The 22,777-nt window shown below is 61.7% G+C and overlaps 1 protein-coding gene across 1 annotated transcript; it reads right to left on the bottom strand.

Annotated features, from left to right (window-relative positions):
• Positions 1 to 15,696: 15,696 nt before the first annotated feature.
• On the bottom strand, positions 15,697 to 21,734 carry LOC128782693 (mucin-3B-like). Its single transcript, XM_053933153.1, has 10 exons — positions 21,578 to 21,734; positions 21,385 to 21,492; positions 20,546 to 20,673; positions 20,383 to 20,441; positions 20,142 to 20,290; positions 19,954 to 20,022; positions 19,218 to 19,380; positions 18,083 to 18,241; positions 17,068 to 17,287; positions 15,697 to 16,534 (listed from the first exon to the last, which is right to left on the bottom strand). The coding sequence occupies exons 1-10, from the start codon at positions 21,732 to 21,734 to the stop codon at positions 16,496 to 16,498; spliced, it is 1,251 nt and encodes a 416-aa protein (XP_053789128.1). The 3' UTR covers positions 15,697 to 16,495.
• Between the last annotated feature and the right edge of the window lie 1,043 nt (positions 21,735 to 22,777).

The following is a 22,777-nucleotide window of genomic DNA, read 5'->3' on the forward strand; positions in this document are numbered from 1 at the left end:
TGTGGTGGTCTCAGGGGTGGTAGAAATGGTCTCAAGACTGGTGACAGTCCATGGGTCACTGGTGGTCGCAAGACTGGTGGTCTCAGGGAAGGTCATGTTGGTGTCAGGGGTGGTAGAAATGGTCTCAAGACTGGTGGAGGTCCAGGGGTCAGTGTTGGTGGTCCATGCGTCACTGGTGGCCTCAGGGTTAGTGGTGGTGGTCTCAGGGGTGGTAGAAACAGTCTGAAAACTGGTGGAAGTCCATTGGTCACTGGTGGCCTCTGTACTGGTGGTCTCAGGGAAGGTCATGGTGGTGTCAGGGCTGGTGGAAATGGTCTCAAGACTGGTGACGGTCCATGGGTCACTGGTGGTGGTCAGTGGGTCACTGGTGGTCTCAGGGATGGTCGAGGTGGTCTGAAAGATGGTAGAAATGGTCTCCACACTGTTGGTGGACCATGGATCAGTGGTGCTCTCAGGACTGGTGGTCTCAGGGGTGGTGAAAATGGTCTCAAGGCTGGTGGTAGTCCATGGGTCTCTGGTGGTGGTCCATGGGCCACTGGTGGTCTCAGGAATAGCGGTGCTGGTCTCAGGGACAGTAGAAGTATTTTCAAGACTGGTGGAAGTCGTTTGGTCACTGGTGGCCTCTGTACTGGTGGTCTCAGGGAAGGTCATGGTGGTGTCAGGGCTGGTAGAAATGGTCTCAAGACTGGTGGAGGTCCATGGGACAGTGGTGGTGGTCCATGGGTCACTGCTGGTGGTCCATGGGTCACTGGTGGTGGTCCATGGGTCACTGGTGGCCTCAGGGTTAGTGGTGGTGATCTCAAAGATAGTAGAAACAGTCTCAAGATTGGTGGTGGTCAAGGGGTCACTGGTGGCCTCTGTACTGGTGGTCTTAGGGATGGTCATGGCGGTGTCAGGGCTGGTGGAAATGGTCTCAAGACTGGTGGTGGTCCATGGCTCAGTGCTGGTGGTCCATGGGTTACTGGTGGTGGGCCATGGGTCAATGATGGTCTCAGGACTGGTGGTCTCAAGGAAGGTTGTGGTGGTCTCAGGGGTGGTAAAAATAGTCTCAAGAGGGGTAGTGGCCCATGGGTCACTGGTGGCCTCCAGACTGGTGGCCTCATGGATGGTTGTGGTGGTGTCTGGGGTGGTAGAAATGGTCTCAAGACTCGTGGTGGTCCAGGGTTCACTGGTGGTGGTCAGTGGGTCACTGGTGGCCTCAGGGATGGTCGTGGTGGTCTCAGGGGTGGTGGAAATGGTCTCACGACTGGTGGTGGTCCTTAGGTCACTGATGGCCTCAGGACTTACAGTCTCAGGGATGATCATGGTGGTGTCAGGGGTGGTAGAGACGGTCTCAAGACTGGTGGTGGTCCGTGGGTCACCGGTGGTCCCAGTGATGGTGGTCCCACGTGTGGTGGTCTCAGGGATGGTGATCTTAAGGGTGCTGGTCCCAGGGGTGGTGGTCTCAGGGGTGGTGATCTCAAGGGTGGTGATCTCAAGGGTGGTGGTCCCAGGGGTGCTGGTCCTAGGGGTGGTGATCTCAAGGATGCTGGTCCCAGGTGTGGTGGTCTCAGGTGTGGTGATCTCAAGGATGCTGGTCCCAGGGGTGCTGGTCCCAGGTGTGGTGATCTCAAGGGTGGTGGTCCCAGGGGTGGTGGTTCCAGGGGTGGTGATCTTAAGGGTGCTGGTCCCAGGGGTGCTGGTCCCAGGGGTGGTGATCTCAAGGGTGGTGGTCCCAGGGGTGGTGGTCTCGGGGCTGGTGGTCCCAGGTGTGGTGATCTCAAGGGTGGTGGTCCCAGGGGTGGTGGTCCCAGGGGTGGTGATCTCAAGGGTGCTGGTCCCAGGGGTGGTGGTCCCAGGTGTGGTGGTCCCAGGTGTGGTGATCTCAAGGGTGCTGGTCCCAGGGGTGGTGGTCCCAGGTGTGGTGGTCCCAGGGGTGGTGATATCAAGGGTGGTGGTCCCAGGTGTGGTGGTCCCAGGGGTGGTGATATCAAGGGTGCTGGTCCCAGGGGTGCTGGTCCCAGGGGTGGTGATATCAAGGGTGCTGGTCCCAGGGGTGGTGATCCCAGGTTTGGTGGTCCCAGGTGTGGTGGTCCCAGGGGTGGTGATCTCAAGGGTGGTGGTCCCAGGTGTGGTGGTCCCAGGTGTGGTGATCTCAAGGGTGCTGCTCCCAGGGGTGGTGATCCCAGGTTTGGTGGTCCCAGGTGTGGTGGTCCCAGGGGTGGTGATCTCAAGGGTGGTGGTCCCAGGTGTGGTGGTCCCAGGTGTGGCGATCTCAAGGGTGGTGGTCCCAGGGGTGGTGGTCCCAGGGGTGGTGGTCCCAGGTGTGGTCGTGTTTCCAGGTGTCCTGGTTGCTCCCGTGGGTGCACTGGCGCTGGTTTCTGTGGGAAGAGTGGAAGATCCCCATCTAAGGTGGCTTTGGCATGTCCTGGACTCGCTGCTCCTGTGGTCCAGGTGTTCTTTTGGAGCCTCCTCCACACCTGTTGGAACTCTTCGGATCCATCAAAGCCCACCTGAGAGCAGGTGGGACCTTCTGGAACATTCCCTCCGAGTCACAACTCCTCGATTTTGGGAACATCCATCACCTCTCCCTCCTCTTCCTCCCCCTCACCCCAAGGGTGACCAGACCACCGTTGTCCCCCCGCCCTTCCTCCCCCCTCGGATCTCCTCCAGGTGCCGTTATCAGGTTCAGGTGACCCGTTATGGGTTCCAGCTCCCTCTTATCAGCCCCAGGCGATCTCTTATCTCTCCCCTCATCATCTTCGCTTCCGTTTTTCGTTTCTCGCTGTTCCTTCCCCCCCCGCAGGGAAGCGGGGACGCTCCCATGTCCTCCTCACCTGGCACCTGTCCGGGTGAGCACCTGTCCAGGTGAGCACCCACCCAGGTGATCCAGCCCTGCCCAGCCCCTGGCTCACCCTCGGAGCCGTGGGGACACCTGAGGCTCTCCTCAAATCGGGATTTCCCTCCTTAAAATTCCCTTCTGGGAAATTCTTACGGCTTCGGAAAGAAAACCCCGAATGAACAAAAATAACTCCTAAAAAAAATCCACTTAATCTCCCCCCCAAAAAATACCCAAAAAACAACAACAACAACAACAACAACAACAAAAAAAGCGCCCCCGGATGCTCCTGGAATCTGCATTTTCCCAGCTTGGTGGCTCTTCCTCGAGGTTCTCCAGCTGCGGCTGCCTTGATGAGCCGCTCTGGTGCAATTAGCGCGGCCTCTTAACGAAGATTCCCAGCATCAGTGCTCCCCAACCGCTGGGACTGGCGGGGGGTGAGGAGGAGGAGGAGGAGGAGGAGGAGGAGGAGGAGGGGGAGGAGGGGGGGGGGGTGAGGAACCGGGAAGAGCTGGGGTGGAATGGGGGGAGGGGGCTCTGATACGGAGCTCTGGGAATGGCACCAGGTAAGGAGGGGGCAGGTGGGGAGTGGGCGCCTGACCCACCCCTGTGGGTCCTGATCCATGCCCAGAGACCCCTGACCCATTTCCATGGACCCTGACCCATCCCCAGGGACCCCTGACCCATTTCCATGGACCCCAAACCCATTTCCAGAGACCCCAAACCCATTTCCATAGACCCCTGACCCATTCCCATGGACCCCTGACCCATTTCCAGAGACCCCTGACCCATTTCCATGGACCCCTGACCCATTTCCATGGACCTCCAACCCATTTCCCTGTAGATCCTGATCCATCTCCCTGGAACCCAAATAAATCCCCATGGACCCCTGACCCCTTCTCAGGGACCCCTGACCCATTCCATGGACCCCAACACATTTCCATGGACCCCAGACCCATTTCCAGGGACCCCTGACCCATTTCTATGGACCCTGACCCATTCCCATTGACCCCTGACCCATTTCCATGGAACTCCAATAAATCTCCATGGTCCCCTGACCCATTTCTATGGACCCTGACCCATGCCCAGAGACCCCTGACCCATTTCCATGGACCTTCAACCCATTTCCAGAGACCCCTGACCCATTTCCAGAGACCCCTGACCCATCCCCATGGACCCCTGACCCATTTCCAGAGACCCCTGACCCATCCCCATGGACCCCTGACCCATTCTCAGGGACCCCTGACCCATTCCATGGACCCCAACACATTTCCATGGACCCCAGACCCATTTCCAGGGACCCCAGACCCATTTCCAGGGACCCCTGACCCATTTCCATGGACCTCCAACCCATCCCCAGAGACCCCTGACCCATCCTCAGGGACTCCCGACCCATTTCCATGGACCCCTGACCCATTCCCAGAGACCCCTGACCCATTTCCAGAGACCCCTGACCCATTTCAATGGACCTCCAACCCATTTCCAGGGACCCCTGACCCATTCCATGGACCCCTGACCCATTTCCATGGATCTCCAACCCATTTCCCCGTAGATCCTGACCCATTTCCGTGGAACCCCAATAAATCTCCATGGACCCCTGACCCATTTCCAGGGACCCCTGACCCATTCCCAGAGACCCCCGACCCATTTCCCATTCACCCCACAGTGGGATGAGACCCTGGAGAGGGAAATTTTATCCAGGGAATGGAGCAGATGGGGGTGAACCCCGCCCTTCCCCAGGGGATCCCCGCTGAAAATCCCAAGAGGAGACAACATCTCCTCCCATCCCACTTTTTTTTCCCCCCCCTCAAAAAAAAAAAAATCCAAGAAAAATCCTTTCCTGCCCCAACTCACCCGCTCTTCCTTCGGGGATGAAGAGGAGGAGGAAAAAGTGGAGATAAAAGATGGAAACTTTCATTCTCCCCATCACGGCTCCTCCACCGGCACCGTGCCAGAGCGGGAACGCGCTCGGAGCCGGCGGAGCCGCGGGAAGAAGCGATGGGAAAGGAACCTTTGACCCCGGAGCTGGGAAGGGACCAAACCTCCCACCCCCGTTGGTGACGCAGCGATGGAGTGGCCAAGGCTCTTCCCGGAGCACTCCTGGACATCAGGAACCCCGTGGAGACCCCCCGGATCATCACTGGGTCATGGTTGGGTCATGGTTGGGTCATGGTTGGGTCATGGTTGGGTCATCATTGAGTCATCAACGACCAAACCCCATCCCAAGAGGAGACTCAGGTGGTCAAAACCAACATCCCAAACCCTTCCAAAATCCCCATGAGGGACCCCCTGGAGACCCCCACCCCTCACGACCAACCCCAAACTCTTTGGCCGCCCTTTCCTTGCTTTTCCAGCCGCTCCCGCGCAGCTGGCGGGTGGGGACGGCGCTTTTTCCACCCAGAAAGCAAACATTGTTTTTTCCAGAGCGCTGGGAGGGGTGGGAAGGGAGGGAATTGGAATTTTGGGGTGGCAGGAGGTCAGATTTTATTGGATTAGGGGTTCCGCCCCGCCGGTGTTTGGCAAAGGGGCGTTTTGTGGGATTTCTTCCTTCTCCGGCGGCGGTTGGGCCGTTGCGCGTTGGTTTCGGTCCTGGTTGGTTGTGTTGGGGTTGGGAATTCCCTCCAAGCCACCCCTCGACCCTCAAACCCCACCCACGATCCCCAAAAATCCCAACTGTGGCCCCAAACCTCCAATCTCAACCCCCAAAAGTCCGACCTCGACGTTCAAAACCCGAATCGGTGTGCCAAACCCCAGAACCCAACCTGGACTTCCAAAAGCCAACCTTGGGCTTTAAAGACTCAACTGTGCCCTCCAGACCCCCAGACTCGATCCCAAAATGCCAACTGTGACCTCAAAACCTCAACCTCAACCCTAAAACTCCCAGTCTGGAGCCCCGAACCCCAAACCTCCAATCCCAGCTTTCAAAACCCCAATCTTAACATCCAAAATCCCTTGTTGAACCCCAAACTTCAGCCATGATATCAAATTCCCCAACCCTGACCCCCAAAACACCAACCTTGACCCCCAAAGCCACAGTTTTGCCCCCAAAACCCCAACCCTGACCCCCAAACCCCCAATCTCAACCTCCAGAACCTCAACCATGACCTCAAACCCCCAACCTCGACCCCCAAAACCCAAACCATGACCCCCAAAACCCCCACTGGTGACCCCCAGCCCCAAATCCTGACCCCCAAAGGGGTCATCAGCGCTGCCCCCCCTTCTTTTGGGGATCCACCCTACTCCATCCCCCCCTTTTTTGGGTGATTTTTCGGGAGATGAAATAAATACGTTAATAAATATAATTTCCATGGAGATGAGGATTTTCCAGCTCTGGAGACGCTCCCAAAGCTGGGTCCGACCCCAAAACCCCCCTGAGATGTCCTCTCCAAGGAGAAACCCCCCCAAAAAGGAGCATGGGAAGACCTCTCCTCTCTCATAGAGGATCCCGATTCCAGCTTTTTTCCCCCAAAAATGAGGGTTCCGAGGGCTTCGGTCGCTGCCCGATGGTGCCGAGGGTCTTGGGGGGCACCTTGGTCACCCCCTCCCAGGCATGGGGTGGGGGGGGTCACAGGGCTGCTGCACCTTCTGCCAGCACCTGAAAAATGGGGAGGAGGATGAGGGTTTGGGGTCAAAATTGGAGGTTTGGGGTCAAAATCGGGGTTTTGAAGGTCAAAACTGTGGTTTGGGGGGGTCACAATTGGGGTTTTGGGAGTTCAAGTTGGGGATGTGAGGTCAAGGTTGGGAGTCTGGGTGTCGAGGTTGGGGGTTTGAAGGTCACAATTGGGGTTTTGATGTTCAAAATTCGGGGTTTGGGCTGGAGTTGGGAGTTCGGGGTTCAAAATTGGGAAGTTGGGGTCAAAGTTGGAGGTTTTGGGGTCACAGTTTTGGTCTTAGGGGTCGAGATAGGAGTTTTGGGGTTGAGTTTGGGGTTTTGAGGTCACAGTTTGGGTTCTGGAGGTCGAAATTTGGGTTGTGAGGTCAAGGTTGGGGGGCTTGGACATTTTGAGGTCATTGTTCGGGCTTTCGGGGGTCACAGTTTGGGTTTCGGGGTCAAAATTGGGGTTCCAGGTCAATCTTAGGCTGAGGACCCCTCCCAAAACGACGTCACCCCATCACCCACCGACGCCGGGGGTTCGGCCACCTCCGAGCTGGGATTGTAGGTGTTGTATCCGTAGGGACCTGGGAGGAGGAAGAGGAGGAGGAGGAGGGCCGTGACCCCATGAGGGCTTTGGGGGATTTTCCCTCTCCAGCGATGGTTTCACCGCCCGTTTCGGGGCACACCTTTCCCGGCGCCGCCGCCTCTGCCGTTGACGTGGTAGATCCCGGTGACGCGGCTGTTGCGGCCCCCGTCCGGCCAAGCGTCCTCGGCGGCCGCGCTGTGGAGCCGGGCAAGTTTGAGGGGGCTGGGGAGGGGTGGGAGGTGACGCTGGAGGTGGTGGGGTCTCAACCCTCCAACCCCCCCCCACCCCCCCACCGTGGGGCAAAGCTGCTGAACCCCAAAATTTTGGGGTCCGAGCACCCCGAATCCCCTTCCCGTGACCCCACAGGGGCCCCTCCCCCAGGGCTTTCACCTGGCTCCAGGTGATTTCTTCCGCCCTCGGGACAAGCGGACGGCGAGGACGATGCAGAGGATGAGGAGGATGAGGATGGTCAGGCCCAGCCCCAGCCCCACGCCCAGCCCCAGCCCCAGTTTGCTGATGTGGGTCTGGCAGCGGTCACCGGCCGAGAGGTACCAGGGCAGGTCCGGGCAGCTGCAGGGGGAGGTGACAGGTCAGGGGAAGGGTCCTCACCCCCTCCCGGGGTGGGGGATGGGGGTGGGATCCTCCCACTGGAATCACAGGAACCTTCCCTGGAGATCCGTCACCGTGACCATGGGGTGGGATTGAGGTTTGAGGGGGGTGGTCAAGGGGTTTGGGGATCAAGGGTTGAGTTTGAGGGTCAAGGGTTGGGTGTGGGGGTCAAAAGTTGGGTTTGGAGGGCAGGAGTTGGAGTTGGGGGTCAAGAGTTGAGTGTTGAGGTCAAGGTTGGGTGTTGAGGGTCGAGAGTTGAGTGTTGGGGCTCAAGGGTTGGGTTTGGGAGTCCAGGGTTGGGTTTGGGGGTCAAAGGTTGGATTTAGGGATCAAAGGTTGGGTTTGGGGGTCCAGGGTTGGATTTGGGGGTCAAAGGTTGGATTTGGAGGTCCAGGGTTGGGTATGGGGCTCCAGGGCTGGGTTTGGGGGTCAAAGGTTGGATTTGGGGGTCCAGGGTTGGGTCTGGGCTCCAGGGCTGGGTTTGGGGGTCAAAGGTTGGATTTAGGGGTCAAAGGTTGGGTTTGGGGGTCCAGGGCTGGGTTTGAAGGGCAGGACTTGACAGGAGCCAAGGGTTGGACCATTGGGGTCAAGGTTTTGGGGTCAAGGTTTTGGGTTCCGGTGGGACCTTGGCCATCAGGCATTGGGGTGTTGAGGTCAAGAGCTCAAGTTTGGGGTCAAACGTTTGGATTCAACTCCTTTGGCCTTGGGGCAACGTTTGACCCCAGGTTCAAGGCCTGCCCTAAGGTGGGACCAGTGGGCGTGGCCGGGGTGGGCGTGGCCAACTCACAAGCACTGGGGCCCCTCCAGGGTGAGCCGGCAGAGCCCGCCGTGGCAATCGAAGGAGCCGGGGACGTTGAGGGTGCAGTTGGTGATGCAGAGGAGCCCGTTGGCCGTGCGGTACGGGAAGTAGAACCGGCTGAAGTTGGCTGGCGCGTGCCTCCGGCAGAGCTCTGGAGAAGCCAAACCCTGGTCAAGAGTCCCCTGTCCCCACCCCAGCCCCCGTGGTGTCCCCAGGTGTCCCCGGGCCGCGCTCACCGGTGGCGTTGAGCGCCAGCGTCGCGGCTCTGGTGGCCCTGGCGGAGGTGGCGGTGAAGCAGAGCCCATCTGGGAGAGGGGAGAGCACGAGGTGGTCACTGGGGGTCACCAGAGACGTTGGGGACCAGCCCAGGGCAGGTGGGGGTCACCTACCGGCCGAGGCGCTGCAGTTGTGGGGCTGGGATGCGGCGTTGGCCACCGCCAGCAGCTCCAGGGCTCGGTGCTCTAGGCTGGCGTTGCCGGGCAGGGGCCGCAGCTGGACGCGGTAATTCACCACGACGCTGCCGCGGCTGGGGGGGGGACAGGGTCGGGTCTTGGGGGTCCTCAGCTGTCACATCCCATCCCATCCCATCCCATCCCATCCCATCCCATCCCATCCCATCCCGTCCCATGGATCCCATCCCATGCCATCCTCATCTCCATCTCCATCTCCATCTCCATCTCCATCCCATCCCATCCCATCCCATCCCATCCCATCCCATCCCATCCCATCCCATGGATGCCATCTCATGGATCCCATCCCAGGTGTTCCTCACCCATCCCAGAGGTTTTTCTCCATCCCATCCCATCCCATCCCATCCCATCCCATCCCATCCCATCCCATCCCATCCCATCCCATCCCATCCCATCCCATCCCATGGATCCCACCCCAGATGTTCCTCACCCATCCCAGGTGGTTTCTCCATCCCACCCCATCCCAATCCCACCCCCCGGTCCCTCGCCCACCTCAGGCTCAGGACGTTGATCCCGCGGTAGCCAGACACGTTCTGGTAGATCCCGTCCATCTGGGGACAGAGGGACACGGGTCACCTGTGGGGTTCTCAGGTGGTCCCTTGGGGTGGTCCCAGAGGTCCTTTGGGCTGGTCCTGGGGATCCCTTAGGGTGGTCCCTCGGGTCCCTCGGGTCCATCCCCTTGGGATGGTCCTGGGGGTCGTCATGGTGGAACCTTGGGGTGATCCTGGGGGTCCCTTGGGATGGACACTTGGGGTGGACCCTTGGGATGGACACTTGGGATGGACACTTGGGGTGATCCTGGGGGTCCCTTGGGATGGACACTTGGGGTGGACACTTGGGGTGGACACTTGGGATGGACCCTTGGGGTGGACACTTGGGATGGACACTTGGGATGGACACTTGGGATGGACCCTTAGAATGGACACTTGGGATGGACCCTTGTGATGGACACTTGGGATGGACACTTGGGGTGATCCTGGGGGTCCCTTGGGATGGACACTTGGGGTGGACACTTGGGATGGACACTTGGGGTGGACACTTGGGGTGGACACTTGGGATGGACACTTGGGGTGATCCTGGGGGTCCCTTGGGGTGTCCCCCACACACAGGACGTCCCACCCAAGGGCTCTCACCATCCGGCTGAACTCCTCGGTGAAGCGCCGGTGGCCGGGGGACGAGGTGTCCCTCATGTCCTCCGAGAAGTCCCGGTTGGTGACACGCGCCATCATCATCACGAAGGGACCCAACTCTGCGGGCACAGGGCGTGTCCGTGACACGGGGACACCTCGGGGGGGACAGGGGGGTGACGGGTGGGGGTGTCCCCCCACCCCTTTACCTGCCGTCAGGTTGATGGTGGTGGCACCGAACTCGCAGCGGGGGCCGTCCATGTTGGGGGGGCACAGGCACGCCGTGCCCATCCAGAGCCCCCCGTTCAGGCAGGGGTCTGTGGGGGACACGAGGGTTTGGGGACCCCAACGAGGTCACCGGGACCCTCCTGTTCCCCCTCCCGGTTCCACCCAGTTAGCTCCACCGTCACCTCACCCCCAATTTTGGGGTGAAACCCACAAAAACCCCAATTCCTGGTGCCACCACCACACCCATCCTTGGGGTGTCCTCCTGGGCGGGGGGGGCAACACCCCAAAAAACCCCCATGGATTTGGGGGGAGGGTCTTCCCATCCCAGCCAGAGCCACCATCCCAGTTCCACCATCACCTCACCCCCAATTTTGGGGTGAAAACCACAAAAACCCCAATTCCTGATGCCACCACCCCACCCATCCTTGGGGTGTCCTCCTGGGTGGGGGGGGGCAACACCCCAAAAAATCCCCATGGATTTGGGAGGATGGGGGAAGGATCTTCCCACCCCAGACAAAGCCACCGACCTCTGGTGGTGGGCACGGTGGTGGTGGTGGTGGTGGTGGTGGTGGTTCTCCTGGTGCTTCGGGGCGTCGCTCTGCTCCGGCGCGGTGGCCCTGCCGTGGGGGCAGCGGTGGGGCTGGGGTCTTCGCAGCGGGGGCCGGAGAAGCCGGCGGGGCAGTAGCACTCGGTGCCCACGGCGGTGCCACCGTGGCGACAGGCGGTGGCCGGGTCGGGGGTGGCACAGCGAGGGCCCGTCCGGCCGGGGGGGCAGATGCAGCGGTCGCCCACGGCGGTGCTGCCGCCGGCGCAGCGGTCGGCGGGGTCGGGGGTCTCGCAGGTGGGGCCGGAGTAGCCAGGGGGACACAGGCAGTGGGTGCGGTTGGCCACGCCACCGTTGTGGCACACGACTGGAAGGTGGGGGGGACAAGGACACGGTGAGGGGACACCATGGGTGGGGGGGTCTTTCCTTTGTCCACGCTGGAGGAGACCCCTGAGAAAAAGACCCCCACCCCTGGACACCCCAGAACCTCCATCCTCCTCTTCCTCCCCAACCCCAGGAGACCCTCAGGAAGGAGGACCCCCTACCCCAGGAGATCCATGGGAAGGAGACCCCCACCCCAGGATATCCATGGGAAGGAGACCCCACCCCAGAAGATCCTTGAGAAGGAGACCCCACCCCAGAAGATCCTTGAGAAGGAGATCCCACCCCAGAAAATCCATGGGAAAGAGACCCCACCCCAAGACACCCCAGAACATCCATCCTCCTCTTCCTCTCCTTGGGATGGAGACCCCACTCCAGGAGCTCCATCCTCCTCTTCCTCCCCACCCCAGGAGACCCTCAGGAAGGAGGACCCCTCAACCCCAAAAGATCCATGAGAAGGAGACCCCCCACCCCAGGAGACCCTCCTGACCCCTGAGAGAAGACCCCACCCCAGTGACCCCCCAGGACACCCACTGGCCGGGGGGCTGGCGCCGTGTGGGAGGTAGAGGCAGATGGTGGCCGTGGTGGGTGCAGTGGAGCTGGTGAAAAAGTCCCCGATGGTCCCAGGAGAGACGTAGGCCAATGCCCCGGTGGCTTCGGTGGCGTTGGGCGGGCTCTCGGTGGCATCCAGGATGGTGTTGGGGGCATTGGGCGGGGCTGGCGTTGAGGTGACGTCAGCAGGGGCGACTGGGAGGGTGGACAGGGTGTGGCTCTCCAGGGTGGTGGCCCTGGTGTCACTTTTCAGGGTGGTGGCCCCGGTGGTGTTCTCCACGGGCCTGGTGTGGCCTCCCACGATGACCATTGGCATGGCCGTGGTGTCACTTTCCGTGATGGTGGCCCAGGTCTTGTTCTCCATGGCCCTGGTGTTGCCCTCCATGGTGGTCACGCTGGTGTCACCTTTCAAGGTGGTGGCCCTGGTGCTGTTCACCATGGCCGTGGTGTTCCTTGCCCTGCTGGTGGCCCTGCTGTGGCTTCCTGGGTGTCCTGGTGGCACCGTCACGGTGGTGGCCCTGGTGTTGCTTACCATGGTGGCCACTGGTGTGGCCTCGGTGCCACCTTCCATGGGGGTGGCCTCAGTGTCACCCTCCATGGGGGTGGCCTCGGTGTCACCCTCCATGGCCGTGGTGTCACCCTCCATGGCCGTGGTGTCACCTTCCATGAGGTCTGACCGAGTGACCGTGGTGTCACCTTCCACGGCTGTGGTCTCACCCTCCATGGTGGTGACCCTCACCTCCATGGGCGAGGCCGTGACATTTGTCACCCGGCGCGCTGGCAGCATCGGCGTGGTGGTGGCCATGGGGACACTTCCCCTGACCCTGGTGTCCCTCTCTGTGACGGTGACCACATCGTGGTCCGTGCCGGCGCTGACCTCTGTGTCCCTCTCTGTGGTGGTGACCACGCCATGGTCCGTGCTGGCCACGCCGTGACTGACCGTGCTGGCGCTGACCACAGCGGTGACAGTGACATTCCTTCCCGTGACGCCGCCGTTGGTGGTGGCCACGGTGCCACTTCCCGCGGTGGCGGCATTGCCCTCCACAGGCCTGGCCGTGACATTCCTCGCCCGCCTCACCGATGGCGTGTCCGTGGTGTCACCTCCCGCGGTGCCACCTCCGGCGGCGGTGGCCGTCACCGCGTCGTTTGTCCCCGCCGTGTCATTGACGTACAACACCTTCCCCACGGCCGTGGTGCCGCCCGTCCCGGTGCACTCGCACCGAGGTCCCCAAGCCGTGGGGGGACACCGGCACGTCCCCTTCTCCAAAGTGCCACCGTTGAGGCACGATCCGGGCTCCTCCAGCTCCTGGCAGGTGTCCCCGCGGAAGCCCGGCGGGCACACGCACCTTGTCCCGAAGGCGGTGGCCCCGTTGCGGCAGGTGCTGGCGGGGTCTTGGCGCTGGCACCGGCGTCCCCCAAAACCCGGGGGGCAGTAGCAGGCGGTCCCCACGGCGGTGCCACCGTTGCGGCAGGCGCCGGCGGGGTCGGGGGTCTCGCAGCGGTGGCCGGAGTGGCCGGGGGGACAAACGCAGCCGTGCCCCACCGCAGTGCCACCGTTGGCACAGGGGGCTGCAAGGGACAGGAGGTTGTGGGGTGGGACGGGAACGGGGGCGTCCCGAATTGGGGGAGGGGGCTGGGGGTCTGTCCCCAAATTGGGGGGGGGGGCTGGGGGTCTGTCCCCAAACTGGAGAAGGGACACAAGGGTCTGTCCCAAACTGGGGATGGGAACTGGGAGTCTGTCCCCAAACTGGAGGAGGGAACTGGGGGTCTGTCCCCAAACTGGAGAAAGGACTCAAGGGTCTGTCCCCAAACTGGAGGACAGAGCTGGGATCCCATCCCCAAACTGGAGAAGGGAACTGGGAATCTGTCCCCAAACTGGGGATGGGAAGTGGGGGTCTGTCCCCAAACTGGAGGAGGGAACTGGGAATCTGTCCCCAAACTGGAGAAGGGAACTGGGAATCTGTCCCCAAACTGGAGAAGGGAACTGGGAATCTGTCCCCAAACTGGAGGAGGGAACTGGGAATCTGTCCCCAAACTGGAGGAGGGAACTGGGAATCTGTCCCCAAACTGGAGAAGGGAACTGGGAATCTGTCCCCAAACTGGGGATTTGAACTGGGATCCCGTCCCCAAACTGGAGAAGGGACACAAAGTCTGTCCCCAGACGGGAAGTGGCACCTGGGGGTCCCTCCCCGCTCCTGCCCCACCTCCTGCGGATCGATGTCACCCAACCCATCGCCCTCGGGAGAGCACCCACAAGCCCGGGAGGGGACATCGGGGCGTGACCCCCCAAAATCTGCTCCTTGAGGACCAGAACCCCCCATGCCAAGACGGGAAGAGGGGAGGGGACAGCCCGGCACCCACAGGGTGGTCACCAGAGATGTGCCGAAGGCCATTGGGTGCTCCAAGCTCGTCTCCAGGAATCCCCAAAAAGAGCCAAAACCCCCCAAAAATTCCCAAAAGAGGGAATTCTGGAGGTGGCAGGATGGAGAGGCCTCCACCTCACCCCCACCTTACCTGACAGAGCCTCCGAGGGGACGAAGAGGAGGAGGAGGGCGAGGATGAAGACGCTGCCGCCCAACTCCATCCTCGGCCGATCCTGGAGGAGCCGTAACCACCGGAGCGACTGAGCCGGATCCAACGGCCACCGGGACTTTGTGGCCCGAATCCGTGGCGGTCATCAACCGCAAGGTTGGGCAGCGCCGGTAAATAATTCCCTGAGTCACCAGTTTTTATCAAGCCCCTGGAAAATAAAAAAAAAAAAAAAAAAAAATTAAATAAATAATTTTTTTTTTTTTTTTAAAAAAAAGAGGGCGTGAGAAGAGCCGGCGGACATTCCCCAAGGAATTCCAACTGGCCGGACCACTCCGGAGCGGCCGCCGGCGGCCCAGCCCTGGCGCCGGGGTTGCTGATAAGATATGGGGGGTGGGCACCCCCAGCTCGGGGCGGTGCCGCCGTCCCAAAAGTCCTGGAAATGCTGGAGCCGGGAACGGGGGAGGTTGGGTTGAGTTGGGTTGGGTTGAGTTGGGTTGGGTTGGGTTGGGTTGGGTTGAGTCACCGCTGGGTGACGGCGACGCGTCCCCTCCCACCCGCGGGCGCGGGGTTTTGGGGTGGGGAGGGGGTCCCCAGGGGGGTCCCCGGTGGGATTTGGGGTGTTTGGGGTGGTTGGTTGGGTTGTCTCACCTTCCTGGGGTGTCCCAGTGTGTCCCAGTGCTCCCAGTTTGGTCTGGGTGCCACCTGCTCCTTGGGGTGTCCCAGTGTGTCCCAGTGCTCCCCAGTATGTCCCAGTATGTCCCAGTTTGGTCTGGGTGCTCCTTGGGGTGTCCCAGTATGTCCCAGTATGTCCCAGTTTGTTCCGGGTGCCACCTCCTCCCAGTGTCTCCCAGTGCCTCCCAGTATCTCCCAGTTTGTTCTGGCTGCTACTTGCTCACAGTGCCTCCCAGTATGTCCCAGTATGTCCCAGTTTGGTCTGGGTGCTCCTTGGGGTGTCCCAGTATGTCCCAGTGCTCTCCAGTATGTCCCAGTATGTCCCAGTATGTCCCAGTATGTCCCAGTTTGTTCTGGGTGCCACCCGTTCCTTGGGGTGTCCCAGTCCCTCCCAGTCCCCCCCAGTGTCTCCCAGTCACGTAACGTCCCCACCCCCAAAACCGAGGGAATTCACACAAATTAAACCAAGAAATCGATTATTTATTATCAATACATTGATTACTTACTATAAATAAATATGGGGGAGGGGCAGGAAAAGGGGGCGGGGCTCCTGCACCTCCCCTCACTCCCCAAAAGGGATTTTGGGGAGGGGCTTCAACCCCCCCGGGGACCCTCCGGGCTCTGCCCAGGGTGGGGCTGGGGCTTCATCACCCCAAATAAATAAATATTGAGGGGTTCGATCCCCCAAATCCCCCCCAAATCCCCCCAAAATCCCCCCCCGAACCCCAACCCCAAGGGTCTCGCCCGGCTTCTGGCGCGTCCCGCGCGCCGGAGCAAACTGGGAGCTACTGGGAGCTACTGGGAGCTACTGGGAGCTACTGGGAGCTACTGGGAGCTGGTCCCGATTCTCTCTTGGGGTTTGGGGGTCTCCTGGTCCAGGTCGAGGTCCCCTGATTTGGGTCGGGGTCTCCTGGTCCATGTTGGGGTCTCCTCACTTGGGTTGGGGTCTCCTGGCCCAGGTTGATGTCCCCTCACTGGGGTCGGGGTCTCCTGGTTGGGGCTGGGGTCTCCTGGTCCATGTTGGGGTCTCCTGGTCCGTGTTGGGGTCTCCTCACTTGGGTCGGGGTCTCCTGGTTGGGGCTGGGGTCTTCTGGTCCGTGTTGGGGTCTCCTCGTTGGGGTCAGGGTCCCCTTATTTGGGTCGGGGTCTCCTGGTTGGGGTCAGGGTCCCCTCATTTGGGTCGGGGTCTCCTGGTTGGGGTCAGGGTCCCCTCATTTGGGTTGGGGTCTCCTGGTTGGGGTCAGCATCTCCTGGTCCCTGTTGGGGTCTCCTGGTCCATGCTGGGGTCTCCAAGTTGGGGTTGGGGTCTTCTAGTCCGTGTTGGGGTCTTCTGGTCCATGTTGGAGTCCCCTGGTTGGGGTCGGGGTCCCCTCACTTGGGTTGGGGTCTCCTGGTCCAGGTCGATGTCCCCTCATTGGGGTCGGGGTCTTCTGGTCCATGTTGGGGTCTCCTCTTCGGGGTCGATGTCCCCTCACTGGGGTCGGGGTCTCCTCATTGGGGTCGGGGTCCCCTCGTTGGGGTCGGGGTCTCCTCGTTGGGGTCGGGGTCCCCTCGTGGCGCTCCAGGAGGTGCCGGGGGGGGGTCACAGGTCATGGGTGACCCTCGGCCTCGGGGTCCTCAGCTGGGGGAGGGGACAGCGTGAGAGGGGGGTCCTGGAAGGGGATTGGGGTCTCTTTTGGGTCCTGGAAGGGGATTAGAGGGCCCCTTTTGGGTCCTGGAAGAGGGTTTGGGGTCCCTTTAGGGTCCTGGAAGGGGGTTTAGGTTCTTTTAGGGTCCTGGAAGGGGATTTAGTTTCCTTTGGGGTCCTGGCAGGAGATTTAGGTTCTTTTCGGGTCCTGGAAGGGGTTTGGGGTTCCTTTAGGGTCCTGGCAGGGGGTTTAGGTCCCTTTAGGGTCCTGGCAGGGGGTTTAGGTCCCTTTAGGGTCCTGGCAGGGGGTTTAGGTTCCTTTAAGGTCCTGGCAGGGGTTTGGGGTCCCTTTAGGGTCCTGGCAGGGGGTTGGGGTCCCTTTAAGGTCCTGGCAGGGGTTTGGGGTCCCTTTAGGGTCCTGGCAGGGGGTTGGGGTCCCTTTAAGGTCCTGGCAGGGGTCTGGGGTCCCTTTAGGGTCCTGGCAGGGGGTTTAGGTTCCTTTAAGGTCCTGGCAGGGGTGTGCGTACCTGCAGGAAGGGATCCACCCGCTCCAAGGACGGTCGGAAGGCGCGGGGACCCCACCGGGGGGCGGCGGGGGGGGGTCCCGGGGGTCTTCTCCAGCTCTCGGGGTCCTCAAACGGGGGCTGGGGGGCGACCCCCGGGTTTGGGATCACGGCCCCCCGTGGGGGGCTCCAGGTGAAATCGTCGAATTCGTACCAGGAACCCCCCGAATAGGGGGGGAGGTCACTGGGGGGGGGGGGAAAGGGGGGGAGAACTGGGGGAGGACTGGGAGACCCCCCCCCCAAACTGGGAATTCGAACTGGGAGACCCCCCCCCAAACTGGGAATTCGAACTGGGAGACCCCCCCCCAAAAACTGGGAATCCAAACTGGGAGATCCCCCCCTCCAAACTGGGAATCCAAACTGGGAGATGCCCCCTCCCCCCCCCCCACCCCACCCCAAAATGGGAATCCAAACTGGGAGACCCCTCCCAAGGCAGAAGATGAACTGGGGGATCCCCCCCAAAATGGGGAAACTGAACTGGGAGACCCCTCCTCAATAGGGAACCCGAACTGGGAACCCCCCTGAAATGGGGAACCCAAACTGGGAATCCCCCCAAAATGGGGAATCCAAACTGGGAAACTCCCAAAATGGGGAACCCAAACTGGGAAACTCCCAAAATGGGGAATCCAAACTGGGAAATCCCCTCCAAATGGGAAACCCAAACTGGGAGAACCCTCCCAAGGCAGAACCCAAACTGGGAGACCCCTGAAATGAGGAACCCAAACTGGGAGACCCCTCCCAAATGGGAAACCCAAACTGGGAGACCCCCAAATGAGGAACCCAAACTGGGAGCCCCCCCAGAATGGGAAACCCAAACTGGGAGCCCCCTCCCAAGGCAGAACCCAAACTGGGAGACCCCTGAAATGAGGAACCCAAACTGGGAGACCCCTCCCAAGGCAGAACCCAAACTGGGAGCCCCCCAAAACGAGGAACCCAAACTGGGAGCCCCCCAGTGAGGACCCCAGCCCTGGGCCGGTACCTCCGGGAGCGCCGGTGCCGGCGGCAGAGCAGGACCACGACGAGGATGAGGCAGATGAGGAAGAGCAGGGCCACCGCCACGCCCAGCCCGGTGGCCACCTTGCTGACCCGGCCCGAGCACTGCGCCCCCGTGTACCAGTACAGGTCCTCGTCCGGGCAACTGGGGAGGGGACAAGGGTCACACCCTGCACCCCTGGGACCACCCGGGTGGGCAGAGACACCGCGGTGGCACCAGGGGACACCACAGGAGGTGCTGGGACCGCCAGTGGGCGTTGGGACCGAGTGGTGGGTTTTGGGACCCCATGGTGGACGTTGTGACCCCATGGTGGCCATTGTGACCCCATGGTGGCCGTTGTGACCCCGTGGTGGCCGTTGTGACCCCATGACGGGTTCTGGGACCCCTTGGTGGCCATTGTGACCCCATGGTGGCCGTTGTGACCCCATGGTGGCCATTGTGACCCTGTGGTGGCCATTGTGACCCCGTGGTGGGCATTGTGACCCCGTGGTGGCCATTGTGACCCTGTGGTGGCCGTTGTGACCCCATGACGGGTTCTGGGACCCCTTGGTGGCCATTGTGACCCCATGGTGGCCGTTGTGACCCCATGGTGGCCATTGTGACCCCATGGTGGCCATTGTGACCCCGTGGTGGCCATTGTGACTCTGTGGTGGCCATTGTGACCCCACGGTGGCCATTGTGACCCCGTGGTGTCCATTGTGACCCAACAGTGGCCATTGTGACCCAACAGTGGCCATTGTGACCCCATGGTGGCTGTTGTGACCCCTTGGTGGATGTTGTGACCCCGTGGTGTCCATTGTGACCCAACAGTGGCCATTGTGACCCAACGGTGGCCATTGTGACCCCATGGTGGCCATTGTGACCCCGTGGTGTCCATTGTGACCCAACAGTGGCCATTGTGACCCCACGGTGGCCGTTGTGACCCCTTGGTGGATGTTGTGACCCCACGGTGGCCGTTGTGACCCCACAGTGGCCATTGTGACCCCACGGTGGCCATTGTGACCCCGGGGTGTCCATTGTGACCCAACAGTGGCCATTGTGACCCAACGGTGGCCATTGTGACCCCATGGTGGCCGTTGTGACCCCATGACGGGTTCTGGGACCCCTTGGTGGCACTCACAAGCAGCGAGGTCCCTCGCGGGTGACGTGGCAGCGGCCGTGGTGGCAGTCCAGGCTCTGGGGCAGGTTGGGCGTGCAGGAGGTGACGCAGTGCAGGACCCCCGAGGAGATGTCCGGGGAGAAGAAGTCACCGTAGCCGGGGGGGGCTCGCTGGTGGCACAGCTCTGGACAGGGGGGGACAAGGGGACATTGGGGGGGTGAAGGTGGGTGAGGGGTGAGGGACAGGAGGTGTTGGGTGGGCAGGGGTGGGGTGGTCAGAAGGAGCCACGGGGTGGTCAGAAGGGGGCATGGGGTGGTCAAGGGGTGGTGGGTGGTCAAAAGAGGCCATGGGGTGGTCAGGAGGGGCCATGGGGTGGTCAGGAGGGACCACAGGGTGGTCAAGGGGTGCTGGGTGGTCAGAAGTGGCCATGGGGTGGTCAAAACGGGCCATGGGATGGTCAGGGGGTGGTGGGTGGTCAGGAGGGGCCATGGGGTGGTCAGAAGGGGCCATGGGGTGGTCAAGGGGTGGTGGGTGGTCAGGAGGGGCCATGGGGTGGTCAAGGGGTGGTGGGTGGTCAGAAGTGGCCATGGGGTGGTCAGGAGGGGCCATGGGGTGGTCAGGGGGTGGTGGGTGGTCCGGAGGGGCCATGGGGTGGTCAAGGGGTGGTGGGTGGTCCGGAGGGGCCGTGGGGTGGTCAGGGGGTGGTGGGTGGTCCGGAGGGGCCGTGGGGTGGCCAGGGGCTCCCCGCCGCTCTCACCGTCCAGGTCCAACACCTCCCTCATGTCGCTGACCACGGGGTTGGGTCGCAGCACCAGGCACAGCACGGCTGGGGTGGGAGGAGAAGACATCAGAGACCACCCCTGGGTGCCCTGGCTGGACCCCGGAGGTCCAGGGGAGGTCCCGCAGGGGTCAAGGAGGATCTGGGGGGGCTTTGGGGTCACCCACAGGTGTTGTGCTGGCAGTTGCCCTGGCTGGCCTCCGCCTCCTGGAGGTTGTCCACCAACTCCCCCGTGGTCTCCTGGAACTTCTCCGTGGTGCTGCTGCTCTGGGCCATGGTGAAGAACACCTGGTGTCCCACCACGACGCTGCCGGGCCTTCGGGGAGGGGACACGGGAGGTCACAGGAGGGCCTGGGGACACCCCAACCCACCCCACCCCACCCTTGGGGGTGGTCGTGGACCCCTTACTTGAGGCTGGTGATCTCCACGCCCTCGTAGCCAGGGAGGGTCCCGTAGATCTTCTTGATCTGCAAGGGCAAAAGGTCACTTGGCCACCGCTCTGGGGACGAGGTGACCACCACTGAGGGGACACGGTGGCCGTGGTGGGACACTGGGCTCCCCACATCCTCACCTCCTGCCGGAAGTGGTTCTGGAAGGAGCGGAAGGTCTCGGAGGTGGGGTCCTTCAGGTCCTCGGAGTAGTTGAAGTTGGTGACGGTCACCTCCACGTCCAGGGTGGCCATGATGGTCCCAGGGAACGCTGGAGGGGAGAAGGGGTCAGTGGGGTGGGACAGGGTGGGTGAGGACCTCCACGGTGGTCCAGGAACCCCAAGGACACCAGGACCTCCACGGTGTCGAGGACCACCAAAGTGATCAGGACCTCCAGGATGGTCAGGATCCCCAGAGAGATCAGGTCCCCCAAGACCACCAAGATCCCCAAGAGGACCAGGACCCCCAAAACCACCAGGACCCCCAAGAAGACCAGAATCCCCAAGATGACCAGAACCCCCAAAATGACCAGGACCCCCAAGATGACCAGGCCCCCCAGGGTGCCCAGAACCCCAAAGAAGACCAGCACCACCGAGAAGACCAGAACCCCTAAAGACACCAGGACCCCCAAGGTGCTGAGGACCCCCAAGAGGACCAGGACCCCCAAATCCACCAGAACCACCAAGAAGACCAGAACCACCAAGATGACCAGGACGCCCAAAATGACCAGGACCCCCAAAAACCACCAGGACCCTCAAGATGACCAGAACCCCCAAGACGATCAAGACCCTCAAGAAGACCAAGACCCCCAAAAGCACCAGAACCCCAAAGAAGACCAGGAGCCCCAAGGTGCCCAGAACCCCCAAGATGACCAGGACCACCAAGAAGACCAGAACCCCCCAAAAACCAGCAGGACCCCCAAAATGCCCAGGACCCTCGAGATGCCCGGGTCCCCCAGGTGTGGGGTGGGACCGTCACTCACGCAGGTTGGTCTCCACGGTGTCGGTGGAGAACTCGCAGCGCGGACCGGCGTAGGACGGGCTGCAGAGACAACCGCTGCCACCGGGGGTCCCCCCGTTCTCACACAGCCCTGGTGGGGACACGGGGACATCAGGGACACGCCGGGTCACGGGGACACCCCAGGTGAGGGTGGAGGTCATCTGGGGAGGACTCACCTGAAGGAGGAGCAGCGGTGGTCCAAGGGGTGGTGGTGGTGGTGGTGGGCGCTGTGGGGGTCACCAAGGTGGTCGTGGAGGTGGCCGAGGTGGGTGTGGTGGTTGACACCACCAGGGTGCTCGTTGATGTCCCCAGAGTGGTGGTGGAAGATGCCATGGTGGGCCCTGAGGTGGTGGTGGCAGTCACTGAAGTGGTTGAGGTGGTCCATGGAGTCATCGTGGAGGTCCCTGAGGTGGTTGGAGTGGACATGGTGGTAGAGGGGATGGCCGTGATGGTCCCAGAGGTGGAGAAGGTAGACCCAGAGGGGGTCGTGGAGGTCACTGAGGTGGTTGGAGTGGACTCTGGGGTGTTTGTGGTGGTCACTGGGGTCATCGTGGCAGTCCCTGGGGTCATGGTGGTGGTCCATGAGGTGGCTGTCGTTGTCGCTGGGATGTTGGTGGTGGTCCCTGGGGTCATTGTGGTGGTCCCTGGGGTCATGGTGGAGGTCCATGAGGTGCTCGTGGCTGTCTCTGGGGTCATCATGGTGGTCCCTGGGGTCATTGTTGGAGTCCCTGGGGTCATGGTAGCGGTCTCTGGGATGTTTGTGGTGGTCCTTGGGGTCATGGTGGAGGTCCCTGAGGTGGTTGGGGTGGACTCTGGGGTGTTCGTGGTGGTCCCTGAGGTGGTTGTGGAGGTCTCTGGGATGTTGGTGGTGGTCCCTGGGGTCATGGTGGAGGTCCATGAGGTGCTCGTGGCTGTCTCTGGGGTGGTCGTGGAGGTCCATGAGGTGGTTGGGGTCATCTCTGCCATGGTTGTGCTGGTTCTGTCAGTGCCGGTGGTCCCTGGGGTCATTGTGGAGGTCCCTGAGGTGGTCGGGGTGGACTCTGGGGTGTTCGTGGTGGTCCCTGAGGTGGTCGTGGTGGTCTCTGCGATGTTCGTGGAGGTCCCAGAGGTCCTGGTGCTGGTCCCTGGTGTCATCGTGGAGGTCCATGAGGTGGTCATGGTGGTCTCTGGGATGTTCGTGGTGGTCCCTCGGGCCATTGTAGAGGTCCCTGGGGTCATCGTGGTGGTCCCTGGGGTCATTGTGGAGGTCTCTGGGGTCATCGTGGAGGTCCCTGGGGTCACGGTGGTGCTCCATGAGGTGCTCGTGGCTGTCTCTGGGGTGGTCGTGGAGGTCCATGAGGTGGTTGAGGTCATCTCTGTGATGGTTGTGCTGGTTC

The sequence above is a fragment of the Vidua chalybeata genome (assembly GCF_026979565.1).
Source record: "Vidua chalybeata isolate OUT-0048 chromosome 36 unlocalized genomic scaffold, bVidCha1 merged haplotype SUPER_36_unloc_1, whole genome shotgun sequence".
Classification (NCBI taxonomy): Eukaryota; Metazoa; Chordata; class Aves; order Passeriformes; family Viduidae; genus Vidua; species Vidua chalybeata.

What these genes read in the sequence shown, in the direction of transcription:
- LOC128782693 (XM_053933153.1), bottom strand. Translation starts at nt 21,734, where the DNA reads ATGGCATCTTCCACCACCACTCTGGGGACATCAACGAGCACCCTGGTG. An exon ending in GTGGAGATCACCAGCCTCAA is followed by an intron (nt 20,291 to 20,382) that starts GTAAGGGGTCCA and finishes CCCTCCCCGAAG; the next exon opens with GCCCGGCAGCGTCGTGGTGG. An exon ending in CGCGAGGGACCTCGCTGCTT is followed by an intron (nt 18,242 to 19,217) that starts GTGAGTGCCACC and finishes TCCCCTCCCCAG; the next exon opens with TTGCCCGGACGAGGACCTGT.